General features: G+C 35.6%; 1 protein-coding gene across 1 annotated transcript; it reads left to right on the forward strand.

Annotated features, from left to right (window-relative positions):
* The first annotated feature begins 879 nt into the window (after nt 1-879).
* rgcc (regulator of cell cycle) lies at nt 880-12257 on the forward strand. The gene is made up of 5 exons (XM_022201501.2): nt 880-1046; nt 1302-1475; nt 6396-6503; nt 8840-8902; nt 11545-12257. The coding sequence occupies exons 1-5, from the start codon at nt 1019-1021 to the stop codon at nt 11550-11552; spliced, it is 381 nt and encodes a 126-aa protein (XP_022057193.1). The 5' UTR covers nt 880-1018; the 3' UTR covers nt 11553-12257.
* Nucleotides 12258-15850: the final 3593 nt, after the last annotated feature.

Genomic DNA, 15850 nt, shown 5'->3' on the forward strand with positions numbered 1-15850 from the left:
AAAGCACATAACACTTGAAGAATTCCTTTTAAATAACATGGAAATAGTTTAAGACTTGATGCCAAACATGATTTTTTAGAGTTTAGCAACACAACACTTCATCTATAATGGTATTTTTTGATACATTATATCAAAACAAATTGTAACTCTTGGGATCTTTAAGTAATTTTCCGTCTGGATACAGAATTTTGTGATGCATAGACTAATAAAACAAAGAGGTAACTTTGACTGTAACATGAGGACAAAGTTCAAATGTTACTGCTGACTTTATCAAGTGTTCAGATTCCTGTACATTTTTAGACACATAATGCCTCATTTGCCACATTAAACATAAATATTCAGAACATTTATAACACAAACAATGATTTCACTGTTGTAAATAATCAGCTTGGATAATTTCATGATATCTATTCGTTAGGTATCAAAAACCCCGCATTCCAAATGTTATTTAAGCGAAAAAATGAACTTTTATCAGAGAAATACGCTCAAAAAGGAAAGTTTATGGATTCAGAATGGCCTTTTCCTTAATTTAAATGTTACGAACTTGTCAGACAGTGCAGTAAGTGATGCTGCAGCTCGGTTCCTGTTCCTGTTAATCATAGTTTGGCCTCCTGTCAGGATCTGCCTGGAGATAAAACATGAACACACTCGGGGTCACATTATTAATATCACGCAAGCTGTTTACAAACACACCGTTTAGGGAGACGTCAGCGCCGTGGAACCTCATCCGGAGCCGTTTTTATTGGCTGAAAAACACACAAACACACTAAAACACACGCTGGACACACACAGACAGGCACACCCTCCTCCTGCTGTGCGCACCGCCCCTTTTTGCGCGGTTCCCGTTAAAAGGCGGCGCTGCTCGGCGTGAAGCGTCAGTTCACGGAGCCTTTAGGCGGAGCTGCACATCGGAACACACTGGAACTTTACACTGAGGGACTCTTATATACACTCAAACATATAAAACGCACATTTTTGTGGACATTACTGGATAATCTGAAGCTTCATTAGTGGAATCATGAAGTCTCCAAAGCTGAAACCTCAAGGTAACTATAATAACTTCTTTTCCCATCCTGTTTTATTACAGTTATAATTTAAATTTGTACTTAAAGAAATTGCAGAAAGTACACAATATAACTGTAGCAGCTCTTTTAACAGTCAAACTGTAAATATTCTGCCACAATATCAGGCCGTGTTATCATAATTTGCATATGTAAGGTTCCATGGTTCGTGCGTAAACTCCTCGCGTAAAACTTAAATTACGCGCATAATTGTTCACATTTTTGTGCTTTTTCTTGCAGCAAAGTTCGTCAACGAGGAGGACTTGAACGACGTGCTGTGCGAGTTCGACGCGGTGATCGAGGACTTCACGTCGCCGGTGGAGAAGCGACACTTCAGGTACGACGAGCACCTGAAGACGGTGAAGAGGAGGAGCAGCGCCAGCGTGAGCGACAGCGGCATCAGCGACTCAGAGAGTGAGTGTTGAAGGATGATCTGCTCTCCCGGTTTGCTTTTAGTCTCTCCCAGTCTCTTCACGTCTCATTAAATGACAGGAAAAAGTCACTTTGCGATGAAACCGGACTCCAGTCACTGCAGTTTAGGTCATGAATAGGTACATTTGGGCATCTAAAACCAGTGAAAGTGACTCCAGAATGGAGGTCAGGCAACATGCAGACTAAAACACGGGGTTTGTTTACTCTATTTTACAGTTTAAGTCTGAAAATCTGATAAAAATGTAACTTTATGTGGAGAATATGCTTTGAATCTTTGACCGCTCTACACACCACTTCCTTGAATGCATCATTGCAAGATGAAATCATCTGATTTGCATAACCTTTCTAAGCTTTAAACATGATTTGTATTAGTTGCGTTGACGCAATGATGCTGCATCAACTCAACAGTGTAAGTATTTCAACTCAAATTTTTAATTTTAATCATTTAAGTAGATTAAACTTAATCAGTGGCTTTAGTGATACTTAACATAATTTTGATCTATTGTAGCTATTCTCTTTTATCAGTGTTGAAACAGATTTTTTCACTCACTTATTGATTTGTAGACGATTTTACCCATAAAAATGTGGCAAAATTGATCCTAACAAGTTGTGCTGACATAATGATGTTGCACCAGCTTAATATTTTGTGTAATTTCAATTTAAATTTCTGAGTTAGTTAATTAAAAACTAAACTGAAATTGCAGTAACTCAGTAAAACTGTCGTGAAAATTACTTTTTAAAGTCCCTTTTCCTGTCTACTGAACAATGGAACAACTTAAAAACTCTTAATTATGGTAATTAGATATGCAACACTGAAACATTCCTGTTAAAAACATGGAAATACCAGTCGGAGAAACTTAATTTTTATGACTAATCAGCTGAAAGACTTGACTTTATGCAACTAATCATTAATAATACTTTTAATTGGAGAGTAATTTTTTTTTTAGCTTAGTATAGTTTGTTGATTGAACTTAATTTCATTAAAAGTTGTTTTAACTCAAAGAGAATAAAGCAAACTGTTACTTCAATGTGTTTTGTTTAGTATAGCAGCTCATTTCTTGGTGTGTAGTGGTATTTTGTGACTGATATTATCAAAAGATTGCAACTCCTGGACAGATTTTGCTGATATTTCAGTGGATTCCTTGTGCTACTGTTGCTATACAACCAAACCTCCTGTGATACCTTAGCAGCATCTTATAATGTACATGCAGAGGGAGGAAAATATGTGCATAAATGTAATCCCACACAGAGGAAGTGATAACGAGAGAAAAGGAGCGAGAGGAGAAACGCTGCAGAGACTTTGGCGTTGGATTCAGCTGCATATTTTGGCACACCTGCCCCCATATTGTGGCTGCGTCTCTAAAAGTTTTACTGCCATACGTTACGATATTACTCCACCATACAGCGCCTTTTAAAGCTGCCACCTCCCCAGCTGCAGAGCGGCCCCGGGCAACCTGGAACCCAAACGGGAAAGCCTCATATGCTGACACACTAAGAAAAATATGCTGCAGGTCCCCATGTGCAAAGATAGTTTCCCAAACACATGTGAGACTTGAGCAGGAGGCGTGAAAGGAGCTTCTTGTCCCTGGAAAGTTCATCTGTGGAGGCATTTAAGAGCAGAGAGAGGATGTCCAGACTATCACTGGGATCACACGATACTCTGTGGAGAAATCTGTAATATTCTGGCAGCTGGGGTGCGCGAAATACACTGTAAAAAATTATATTTTCAAAAAAGATTGCAGTTTGTTTACACATTTTTGCTGACTGAAGTGTTAAATTATAGATGATAACTAATAAAATTATATAAATAAGATGTTAATTTACACATTAGCCATAAAACAAACATGAGTTAAACTATAAATAATGTCAAAAATCTGTATTTTTACATAAAACATTTTTTTTGTGATAACAGTAAAATGACAATTTTTTTGCATTTAAATCAACCAAAGATATAATTATTTTACAGATAATCGCTGATGTTTGAAAAAGAAAAATATTCATATAAAGAATGAAGAATAGCAATTTTTCCTGTTTTGTTAAATCCATATTTATAAGTCATAAATGAGTGACAGTACTGGGTTTTCTTTTTTGAAAAATATTTATTTATTTTTGCATTTTTTTCATGTTTTTTTCTGGCATCTTTGCTGTCAGATTATTGTTTTTTAAAATATTTTATTTATTTCTATTTTTTAAATTTTTTTTACAATATGCAGTAAAATTATAGAAAGTAAGCATAAAACTAATTCATTTTTCATTTTTTTGTGAGATTTTGTGTATTTTGGGGGGCTTTTCCATGTTTAATTAAGAAAACTCATGTTTAAAAACTTAAAACTATATCTCTATTATATAAATATATGAAGTTTAAAATTGTAGAACTATAGTTTTGACAGATTACCATTGCTTATAGATGTTACACACCAATGAAAATGTATTAATTCAAAAAATTTTCTTTAACTCTATTTTATTTTAGACATATATTTTCAATAACAAACTTACATTTTGCAGCCTACTCCATTAGATAAAAATGCAATATTTGTGAAATTGTAATACATTTGCATTTTAAAAAGCATAAAATTAAATAGAAATTGTCTGGTTATTCGCAGTTACAGGTTTGAATGTTATTTTACGTTAGACATGTAAATCCAAAAATTTGAAGAAAAAAAATCTGTAAAATTTGTGATTTTTTTCCAGTGTAGACTCCAGAAGGGTGATCAGATTTTCAATATGCGAATGACACAAACATAATTAAATGCAGATTTTTCTCTTTGCATTCAGATAACTGCATGATAACTGAGCTTTCAGTGGTTTGGTGTCTGTTCACAGTGTTTACCAGTCCAGCTTTTACACAACATCAATGGTAAAACATCAGGGAAGGTGTTCAAACATGCACTAATGAACTGGTTGATGTGTTCACGGGATCAGATTCCTGCCTTAGCGCTGCTCCTCTCCATGGCACTAGAACAACCGGGGATCTATTGTCCTGCAGCTGATGGATGGGCGGACCGCTGGGGGAGCAGATAAATGACTAAAACAGAGTCTTGGACATGCACCCTGCAGAGAAATTGAAGGAGGATAGAAGGAAGGGAAGCTGAGAAATAGGAGAGTTTCAGGTTCAAGTCAAACACTGATGCTGCTGCTCCTGTTGTGAGGCGTCTCCTGTCTCCTGCTGAGTTTTCAAAGCTGCAGGTCAGAGAGGAGAATAAGTCGGTGGTTGACATCTGAGACACTGTTAGATTGCACTGCAGAAATACGCAGCTTTAAATGAAGCATACACTGTACAAAATGAATGTTTTAAACAGGAAAGTGTACTGTTATTTTACAGATGTTTCACTGTTTTGTTAAATCACATGTGAATACTACTAAAATCATAGAAAAAAGAAGTATTATTTCCATTTTAACTGTAAAAAAAAGTTGTAAATAACATCCACATCAAAAATCTCTATTTTTCCAAATGGTAATTTGTTCTTTTACAATATTCAAGCATAAAATTCCATAATTTCTACAGTAAATTGGCAAAAGAATATTGCTACTTTACAGATATTTGCTGTTTTAGTAAATTACAAATAAGATTTAATAAAATCAATGAAAGAAAGTATTACCTGTCACAGTAACCCTAAAAAAAGCAAATTTTTACATGGTAATCGCAAAAAAAATTATAAAATTTGAAAAAAAACTCAGGAAAAAAATCAGGCCATAAGTGTAAATAATGTCCACAACAAAAACAAGATTTATTTCATGAAAATGACAAAAAAGAACATTAATAAAATATTTTGTGTCACTCTTGACAGAATTTTTATTTCTTCATTTATTTATTTACAATTAGCCCCAAAGATATTGTTATTTTACAGATATTTGTTATTTTTAAAATAAAATTCTGTCTAATAAGGGCTAAACTATGGTAAACCAGTTTTTTAAAACAGTTATTTTACTCATTTTGTTCAATTACAGATTACAGGAAAACAGGCCAAAAACTAGAAATAATGTCCACATCAAACATCCATATTTTTTTAAAAAACTAGGAATTTGTTTTTATTTACAAAGTGTGACTGTAAAATTACATACATTTCCTGTATTTTAATCAGCTGAAAATATCATTAATTTAGAGTAATGTGCTTTTATTTTTCACCTTTTTCATAGTTAATGTATCTTTTGTGGCACCCTAGTTGCCAGATTTTCACTTTTTTTTGTTTTTGTTTTTATTTTTACAGTGCAGTCACACACATTTGCTTCTAAAGTCAAACAGATATTTATTTGAGAGTTGATTAAGAATGACAAAAAAAGAGTCACTTTTAATGACTAGCAAGAGACAGACGAGCCAAACTTTGTCCTGCAGTACAAGAATCTTTGCTAAACTCTTTAGTTGCTTCTTTTCTTACCAGACATAAAAACAGTGAAAATCTGTCATGTGGTGGTTTGAAATATGGTCTGGCAGAATTAAGGTGGCCATTATATCATTTATGTGTGCAGATTTGGGTGGTACAGAGTTAGAAGCAGCATCCAAACAACTCTGCCGTTCATCTCCGAACCTGTTGAAGATAAATCTTAGTTAAGAGCAGGGGAAGACTTGGCTGATTTCAGAGATGTTATATTGCTGTCACAGGCTGCCACAACTGAGGTTTAGTCCCTGAGTTATGGCTACAAAGAGTATTTTTTGCTCTCAAGCGATCCAGTGAAGCAGAACTTTTGTTGTTCAAAATACACCAGAGACTGAAACACTTTGTTTTTTGTCTAGTAATGTGTTTGCGTGTTAAAATACCTGCACATGCATGTGTTTCATGAGTGCAAAGGTTGTCATTACAGGAGAATGCAGTGATTACACACCGGAGCTGCTCCACTGACACAGAAACACTGAAAAAGTGAACTTTATCCAATTCGTCTGTGTTTTGTTGTTCTGTCTGGCAGGTGCTGAGTCGCTCAACAGAAACAGCTTCAGCTTCAGTGACGAGAGGCTGAACTCCCCCACCGTGCTCTCCCCCACCGCCTCCTCACCGCCGCTGATGTCGCCCAAACGTGAGTTAAACTCTTTACACACAAAATTGTCACTTTGTATGATGAAATAAGAAAAATCCAAGTTTGACCACAGACTGTATGCAGAAGACTGATGTAGCAGGTCTGAAAAGTTAAGTCAACGTGGAACCAATTAATGCTTACTATGTCTGCAAGGGTACATTTGACATAAATTTCCTCCTCTGGCACCAAAATTTGTGACCAGGAAACCCATTTTTTCTTAGAAATGAATTCTTGTGATCAGGAGAAACTGTCTGTAGAGATTGGAAGTGCTTCGATTATTTCCGTTTATGAAGCAAAAACAAAGCAGGAAGTTCTAAAATGTCCAGGTATCCTGTGCTACGTCCACCTACAAACTCTACCTCAGACAGTTGCTCAGTACTTAATAACTGGAACATGTTTTCCATTGACGAAAGCCCAAACAAAGCGGGTAGTTCTACAGTCTCCAGATACCCCTTGTTATGTCCACTCACAGGGCTCAAATTCTGCTTAAAAACAAATGTTTTATGTTAAAAGGAGAGACTGTAACACTATTCATTCCTTTCTAATTCATCCTTAACAGAGTTATAACTGAAGTAGTCACTGCCAGACATTGGAGATGCTTTGATTGATCTTAAGTCAATAGAAATCACGTACAAATCAAAGCAGGAGGTTCTAAAATCTTCAGGTATCCTTTGCTTCGTCTGCCCACTGTGTTCAAATTCTGCTTAAAAAGAAATGCTTGTTTTAAGGAGCGAGTGTACGAGGAGATTGCCCAACATCCAAACCTTTCTAATTCATCCTTTACAAAATTGTGCTTTGATTTCTACATGATTTCCATTGACGAAAGCCCAAACAAAGCAGGAAGTTCTAAAATATCTAGATGTCACTGTGCTCAAATTCTGCTTAAAAGCAAATGGTTGTTATAAAGAGAGACTGTATGAGGAGATTCTCCATTATCCACTCCTTTCTAATTCATCCTTAATAGAGTTGTAAATGAAGTAGACATTGGAGGTGCTTCGATTTCTACATGATTTCCACTGACAAAAGCCCAAACAAAATGGAAAGTTCTAAAATCTCCAGATATCCTGTGCTCTGCCCACCTATAAATTCTACCTCAAACAATGCTGCTTATAAAGAGAGACCATACGAAGAGATTCTCCATCATTCAAACCTTTCTAATTCCTCCTTAATAGCGTTCTAACTGAAGTAGTCACTGCCAGACATTGGAGGTGCTTTGATATGTACATGATTTCCATTGATGAAGCTCTAAAATCTCCAGATATCCTGTGTGGTGTCCAGCTACTGTGCTCAACACACCTCAGGAGTAATCAAATCTGTAACCAGCTGTTATTTCTTAGAAAAGTGCAAAGTCACAACCTTTCAGAAACATTTACAAGATCCCAGAGTGTTTTTGTGTTCGATACAACAGCTAATGTGACCAAATGTGCTGCAGATCAACATATACCTAAAGTAGTAAGAACAGAACTGCATGTGTGTCTGCAAACTTGCTTTCAAAGTCCACACTCTTCATGCAGAAACCATAGATTAGCACTTGCATTACTTCTACCAGCCAGCAGGGCACAACTCCTTTGATTGTTTGATTGTATAGAAGTCTATGTAAAAATGAAATTTCTTATCATTTGATTTATTGGTTCAGTAAATGTTTTTGTGATGATTTTATGGCCTCAGTGTCTAGTTTCAAGTCCCCTTCAATACAGAATGATGTTTATTTTGTAAATTATGGTTCCACTTAGAAGAAAATAGATGATAAAGAAATCAGTATTGTAGCACAGTTCAATTTCTCACTCTGGTTTATTAAGAGCAAGATGGTGACGGCTGGAGATGCAGTGTTTTTGACAATGGATTAATTAGTTTGAGTCATTTTTTACATATTTAAAAGAAGTAAAAATTGTCTGCATCTACTTAAATTAGCATATTTTCTGGTTTCTTTGCTCTTCTGTGGCAATAAATCTAATATGTTTTGGTTGTGGACAGAACAACACATTTGTAATCTTGGGATTTTTGAACTGTCTGTAATTTTTTTACTGTTATATTAATTTTAAAGACCAGAGAGCTAATAAATTAATTGATAAAATAATGACAAAATCACTAATTGCAGCCCTAGTGATGGACAAATGTCAACCTCAAGGATCCAAAACTGTAGCTGACAAACAGATGGGTGATGTCGCCACCGTTGCTACGTCAATCTTTTCTCTACAGTCTGTGGGTTTGACACGTTTGCATGTTCAGGAGGTCTGAAGAAGGAATCTGTCAAACCCATAGATCATGCAGCTCTGTTAGCTGTTTCATAATATGTGTTTGAAGATGCTTATAATAGAACTCTTCCTCTCTCTCAGCCAAACTGGGCGACACCAAAGAGCTGGAGGACTTCATCGCCGACCTTGACAGGACATTAGAGAGTAAGTGCTAAAGCCACCTGGCTGTCAGTGATGTGTGATGAATTAGCTTCCCGCTGGCGCCACCCGCCACCCGGGATCAACAGCGGCGTTTGTTTGCTCTGTCAGCTCCGCTAACGACTGCTCATAAAGCGACTCAGCGGTTCCTCCCCTCAGGTTTTCTGAGAAACAGCGAAGCGTCAGGATTACCGAGCGGCCGAGGCATGTCAGGAGGACCTGGAGGCCTCCGGGGTTACAGCCGAGAGAAAGGCAGCGTATCGGTTTTCAGCCGTCACTCAGAAAGTTGCTGCAACCGACAGCATGCAGTCGTAGCACCGGTGTCCCGTTTCGTCCTATCGTTTTCTCCCCTTATCGCTTCTGTCATATGTATTTAGTACACTGAAAACTAGTTGTTGTTGTTTTTTAATCTGTGAAAATTGTGGAAACGCTGGAATAAAAAATTGTGGAATAATGTTGCATTCAAAAGCTGTAATATCTTAAAAAAATACCAGAAAATCTCTGTGGAATAATAATATTTTAGTGGCTTTAACTACAATAAAACCGCAATTTTACAGTCACACATTGTAAAAGAACAAATTACTATTTTATTTATTTTTTACAAAAAAATAGATTTTTGATTTGGGCATTATTTGCATTTTTTGGCCTGTTTTCCTGCCATCTGTAATTTAACAAAATCTGTAAATTAACTGTTTAAAATAGCTTACTGTCGTGTAGCCCTTTTGATACATGCTTCTATTTTTAAATAATAATAAATATCTGTAAAATGATTATATTATAATTTTTAATTAATTAATGAATTTATTTTTGCTAATTTAAAATGAATACATAAATAGCAATTCTGTCAACATCGCACCAACAGCAATAATAATAAAAAAAATCCTTTCTCTTTTTTACAGTCAACATGTAAATTAAGTTCTTAATTATTTTCTTTGATTTCACAAAACACAGAAATTTTGCAGAATAATTTCAAGAAATTATTTTTTTTCAATCCTTATTAAACCTAATGCTTCTTTCAAATAACAACCAAATATTCATAAAATAATGTTGTTTTGCCGATTCAAAGAGTTCAGTCGTGTGGTAAAAGAGTAACTTGATGGCTGAACACTGTAAAAGAACCAACTGGCATTAAAAAAATGTAAACTTTTTAACGTGGACATTATTTACAGTTTGATTACAGGTAACATTATCAGGAAAAATCTGTAAAAAAGCAGTTAAATTTAACACATTTATTTTTGGCCGACAATGGCAAGTTTCTCAAAAATAATGATATTACATATATCTTTAAAATGATGACATTTTTACAGATTTAAATACAATAAAATAGTATAATTTTACATGGCTAGACATTGTAAAACAATTAGTTAATATTTGTAAAAAGACAGATATTTTAAAGCGGACATTGTTTACATATTTGTCAAAAACTGTAAAAATCTGTAAAATTGTAGTTCAAAAAACAGTTATGATTATACACTGTCTTATTTCCATCCTCAATATGCATAATTTCTTGCCAATAAATCTATCTTTAAAATCTTTAAAAATAGTAATGTTATTGCTGATTTAAACATAATGAAATAATGTAACTTTACACTGCTAGACTTTCTAAAAGATTGAATTAATATTTGAAAAAATACAGATTTTTTTCAGTTTTTTAGAGTTTGGTGTACTTTTACTAAATAGTATCTGCAATTTAACAACACTGTAAAAATAACATAAATTGGTAAAGGACCTATAGTTTCAGGGCTTTTTTTTTTACAGTGTGCAACACAGATCTGCACCTCCTGATGGTTTTTCCTTTTCCACGATGAAGTCTGAGGACAGAGAGTGATATTTTTTAAAAGATTTATGAAGCACTTTGAGGCATTTTTGCAACGTTTGTCAGTTTTACCCAGGCGTAAACTAACCGTGACATCACCTGTTGGTTTCAACGCCGAGAAAATGAAGTCCGGATTTTGCTACTTCCTGGTCGCCATTTTGGATTTTTTGGAGCCAGTGACGTAAAAAGCGTCATCAAACAGGCTGGACCGGAGAGCAACTAGGGGCAGGACCAGTCAGTGGGACTGTCAATCAAGTATAGCCACGCCCCCTGGCTCCGCCAACTTTAACGATTTATTTAAAATTCAGTATTGATTTATTTTAAGATCGGCCACCTGATCTCTCTTTTTGACCATGAAAACTAACGGGAAAAAAATCCTGAGCTGTAGAAAATCAGTCTATCAAATTTGATTTTTTCCAAAAATGAATTGGGGTCTATGGAGCAAAAGCTTTTTGGAGCCAACCCTAGCGGACGGTGTGATATTGCAAGATTTTGACACTTCCGGGTGGACTTCAATTTTGGAGCCAGATGCTACGTCCATCTTTATATACAGTCTATGGTTTTACCTCAATCTAAGAGGACACGGAGCTGCTAAGTAATTTACAGAACATCTCGGTTAATAATACATCTAATTTGTGAGCCTGTGAGTGTTGGAACTTGCATCAGAGAAGCAGGAATTCAGTCTAAATTCCAAATGTAAATGTCAGGAATGGAATGAGACAGAAGTGGGAGTTAGACCTGCTCTGGTTCTGGACGTGAGGGAAGCTCCTCTCATTTACTGGTGTTATTTGTGATAACAGAGCCGCCTCTTACCACGTCTGTCTTGTCTCAGGCATGTGACGCAGAAGCTGGCGGACATCTTGGAGCGAAGCCATGAGGGAGGAAGCGACGCCTGGACCCCCCTGAGCAGCTAACATGCACCTGCCCCCTTCACCACCCATAACGAACAAACCACCCAACAGGATGCAGCTGGATGGCGAAAGCAAAATAGCTCAACGGCGGCATCGGAGCTGTGCTGACTCCAGACCACATGGCTCCTGGGGCTGTATGGGCCGCAGCAAGGGTCAAAATTAGCCTTTCAGAGCGGGATGGAAACACTCAGCAGCCATGACGTAATGGACTCCTTAGAAAGGAAAAAAAAAACGCTGCGAAGTGGCGGATCATCACTGGAACATTCATCATCCCAGACCAGCTCCCTCCTCCAACCTGCAGCTGCAAGAGTATTTAAAACAAAAAAGGCTTTTTATAATAGAAATATATTTGTAATTTTATAGAGCTCATTATTGTAAATTTGTCACTCCTTTTGTTTTCTTTTTTTGGTGAAATATATTTTTGTATCATATGTAAATAATAATTGTTTCAGATTTTATTTGCCTCGGTATCGACCGACCGGACAGTCAGATTAAGATTTGTCGACTGGAGTAAAGTTGATCAAATGTGAACTTAATCCGCTCCGAGAAAAAACTGGAAAGCAAAATGTGTATTTAATACAGCTACTGCCTCCCAGAGATGACAATAAAGTATGAAATGTTGTCCTTTTAATAACATGTGGCTCCTCTCTTTATTTTCTGTCTCTGTGCCTCTGAATTTAACCAGTTACTGCTCCTGTCACAATTTTCTTCACTGTTTGCTCGGTTTTTACTACAGTATAAACTCCTGCACCTCTATGGAGACAGAACAGCCATGACTATAAGGAGAAAGAACTAGAAAATGTTTTTTGTGCAATGTGATGCAGTCAAAGTGCCATAAATCGCAAAAAAAAAAAAAGAAAATATTTGATTATATACTTTGCAGAATTGAAAAAAAATATGGAATTAACATGTACAAGATTTTTCTAAGCACCTACAGGTAAAAAGGTGGTCCTACATATCAGAGATCCATCCATTCTCTATACACCACTTTAGCCTCACTAGGGTTGCGGGGGGTGCTGGAGTCTATCCCAGCTGACTCGGGCGAAGGCAGGGGACACCCTGGACAGGTCGCCAGTCTGTCTCAGGGCTACATATACAGACAAACAATCACACTCACATTCACACCTACGGGAAATTTAGTGTTATCAATTAACCTCAGCGATGACTAAAATGACTAAAAGATCTGCTACCAGTTACACATCCAAAAGATGTGTAACTGGTAGCAGATTTTTTTTAGTTTTTAACAGATTCCCATTACTGTAAACAGGTTTTTTTGGGGGGGGCGAATTTTTAAATCAGACACAATTTTAAGCTTAGATGTTTTTTTTGTTGGAATCACATGTCACAGATGAGTAGTTCAAGAACTGACAGGAAGTTTAAAATCCAACAACTCATTCTGTTGCAACAGTTTTCCTGCAAAATTCCAGATAAATGGTGTAATTTTCAGATTTTTTGTTAAAAATCCCACAACTTTCCTGGTGGGTTTCAGGGTTCAGAAGGTTTTCTGTGTCATGAATAGCTAAACTGTCAGTTACGGCTCTTCAGTCGTGGAGTGAAGTGCAGAATTTTAAATTTCTCCTTTGTGTGAACATTGCCTGAAGTTCAACAGAAAACACCTTGAATTGTTGTTACATGACTGTAAGTCACAGATGAATCAGTAATAATGTTTTAGTTGTGTGGTAAAAAGCAGAATTTTTTTTGTTTTTTTCAGAATCTCATTACTGTACATGGTTTATTTTTGGTGAATTTTTATATCAGTTTTAAGCTTATATTTGATCTGTTGGAAGATGAGTAGTTTAGGAGTCGACAGGAAGTTGAAAATAAAACATTTCATTCAAATTTTCCACTAAATTCCAGATAAATAATTTTATTTTCACACCTTTCCTTGCAGGTTTTGGGATTCAGAGGTTTAATCTCGTCATGAACGGCTGAACCGTCAGTTACAGCTGCGCCGCAAATTGTTTTTTGTTTGAGTCTCATTTGGGTAAAAAGTGTAGTTTTGCATATTTTGTTAATGAGCTATATAGAATAAAGTATTATTCATGACATTTGATAATCTTAAACTTAAATTAGGGTAATTTTTCTGATAGAACAACAGATGAGAACCTCAAGAAACATTTGAAAACTCAATGAGTTTTTCTCTTTTTACAGTTTTAGGCTCCAATAAATGGTGTAATCTGGGTCATTTTTTGAAAAAGATATTGAGTTTTCAAACCTACTGCGTAATTTTTACAGCTCAGGGAGTTCATGTTTAGCTTTGTCACATTCTTGAGCAATGGCAGCCCATTTATTTAATGCACATTTTGCAAAGACAGTGTAGAATAACTGTGAAATACTCCAAACTGAATTTTGGAAAGTCCCGATTTCCTGTTAAATTAAATTACATGTTGATTTCCTGCAGAGCCACTGAGCTCAGTATGCTGACTGGTTCAACTGGAGCAGCACTTTATTAACCCTCCAGCTCCACCTCCCTGGTATGTTCTTCCTTTTCCTGGTGTCCGGCTTCCTTTCCTGGATCAATTCAGACAAACCCAAAGAGATCCTCGATAACTGACGCCAAAGTGAAAGATTCACTGAAAATATCACCCATGTAGGAAGACATAGGAAGACGCAGGAAGACGCAGGAAGACGTAGGAAGACATAGGACATCCACCTCCTTCCAAGAATCAGAATCAGAATTAGAATCACTTTATTCATCCCCGAAGGGAAATTCAGAACGCGTAACAACACAGACACTTTAAAATAGAAATTACAACTTGCTCTCCTTCTGTACTCATTAATCAAGTGCTCAACAAAACAGCACTTATATAACTTCTTTAGCAACAGGGTCTATTTCCAGAGGTGGAGGGAGACGGCAGGGTGCGACCCCTCCTTGGCCGGCGGCAGCTGTGGTTGGAGGATTGCGAGGCTGAGGCTCCCCTCCGTCTGCAGGTCAGAGGTCGATAACATTAGCAGGCCGGCTTCTATACTGGTTCCTCAGCGGCAGAGCAGCAGGTGCAGACAGACACTCTGGAGACTGCGTTTCCCACAATGCACCTCAGCTCTGTGCCGGGAAAATGCAAGATTTCAAATCTGCAACACAAACTTTCTGCGAGGAGTTCTTAGGCTTGTTTTGCTTCTTTCTTGGTAAAGTACTAATATTGAAATCAGTGTTACACACATAGATCTGACAAACACCATGGAAAACAAACAGTAAAGAAAAAAATTATTATTTAAGTAAAAATACAGCATTTAAAAAAAAAATTAGTCTTAAAAATAACAGAAATAATATTTTAAAAATGTAACCTTTAAAAATTATTATTTTCTTTCAAAAATCTGTAAAATACTTACATTCTAAGCTGATTTAAATATTGTAAAAAAAATATAATTTTACTGTCACACACTAAATGAGAGGCATTCTTTTACAGTTTGGTTCATCTGTAAAGGATAATGTAAAAATTAATACCTTTTTCTGTGATTTCACTAATGTGTAATTCAACAAAAAAGGAGAGGAAATCTGTAAAATATCAGTTTAAAAAATATTTTTTATCAATACATTTGTATATGCAGAGTTTTTGTCAAATAACAGCAAATGTTTGTAAAATAATTAATCTCTTAAAATAAAAATGGTGTAGATTTATGATCAAATGTTATTAAAGAATAAATTATAATTTGCAAAAAAATACAGATATTTAGTGGGTTAACGCGCAATTTTAGTAACTACAAAACAGGGAAATTAGTAAAGTAGTCGTCCAAAATACATTTTTAGTCACTCTCATAATTGAAAAGTAGTTGAATGCTGTAAAAGCAATGTAACTTTACAGCTAAATTAATTGCCAATTTTTTAAATTATTAACACATATCATTTTTCTTTCCAATAATGGCAAATATCTGCAAAATAATAACATTTTTTTATAATTTAAATATTATTAAAAAAAAGTGTAATTTTGCTGTCAAACATTGTGAAAGAACAAATTATTATTTGTAAAAATACAGATATTTTGATATGGACACTATATACAGTTTGAAGTGGTTTTTTGGGACTTTTTTGTCATTTCCTTGTCAATTTTTATAGTAGAATATTGTTTGGTATTTACAGCTTCTGTTGGTGTACAGAAAACATGTGAATAATCTTTTTTTTCTGCAATTTTGCTAGTTATAATCTGTAATTTTGCAAAAGCAGGGAAAATATGAGAAATAACAGTAAATCATTGAACAAATTACAGTCAAAATCTTTATTCTGATTAT

The sequence above is a fragment of the Acanthochromis polyacanthus genome, chromosome 14 (genome assembly GCF_021347895.1).
Source record: "Acanthochromis polyacanthus isolate Apoly-LR-REF ecotype Palm Island chromosome 14, KAUST_Apoly_ChrSc, whole genome shotgun sequence".
Classification (NCBI taxonomy): Eukaryota; Metazoa; Chordata; class Actinopteri; family Pomacentridae; genus Acanthochromis; species Acanthochromis polyacanthus.

Bases quoted from the DNA above. Each gene is read 5' to 3' on its own strand.
- rgcc (XM_022201501.2), top strand. From the start codon at position 1,019: ATGAAGTCTCCAAAGCTGAAACCTCAAG. The intron at 1,047-1,301 runs GTAACTATAATA...TTTTTCTTGCAG, and splicing joins TCCAAAGCTGAAACCTCAAG to CAAAGTTCGTCAACGAGGAG. The intron at 6,504-8,839 runs GTGAGTTAAACT...CCTCTCTCTCAG, and splicing joins GCCGCTGATGTCGCCCAAAC to CCAAACTGGGCGACACCAAA.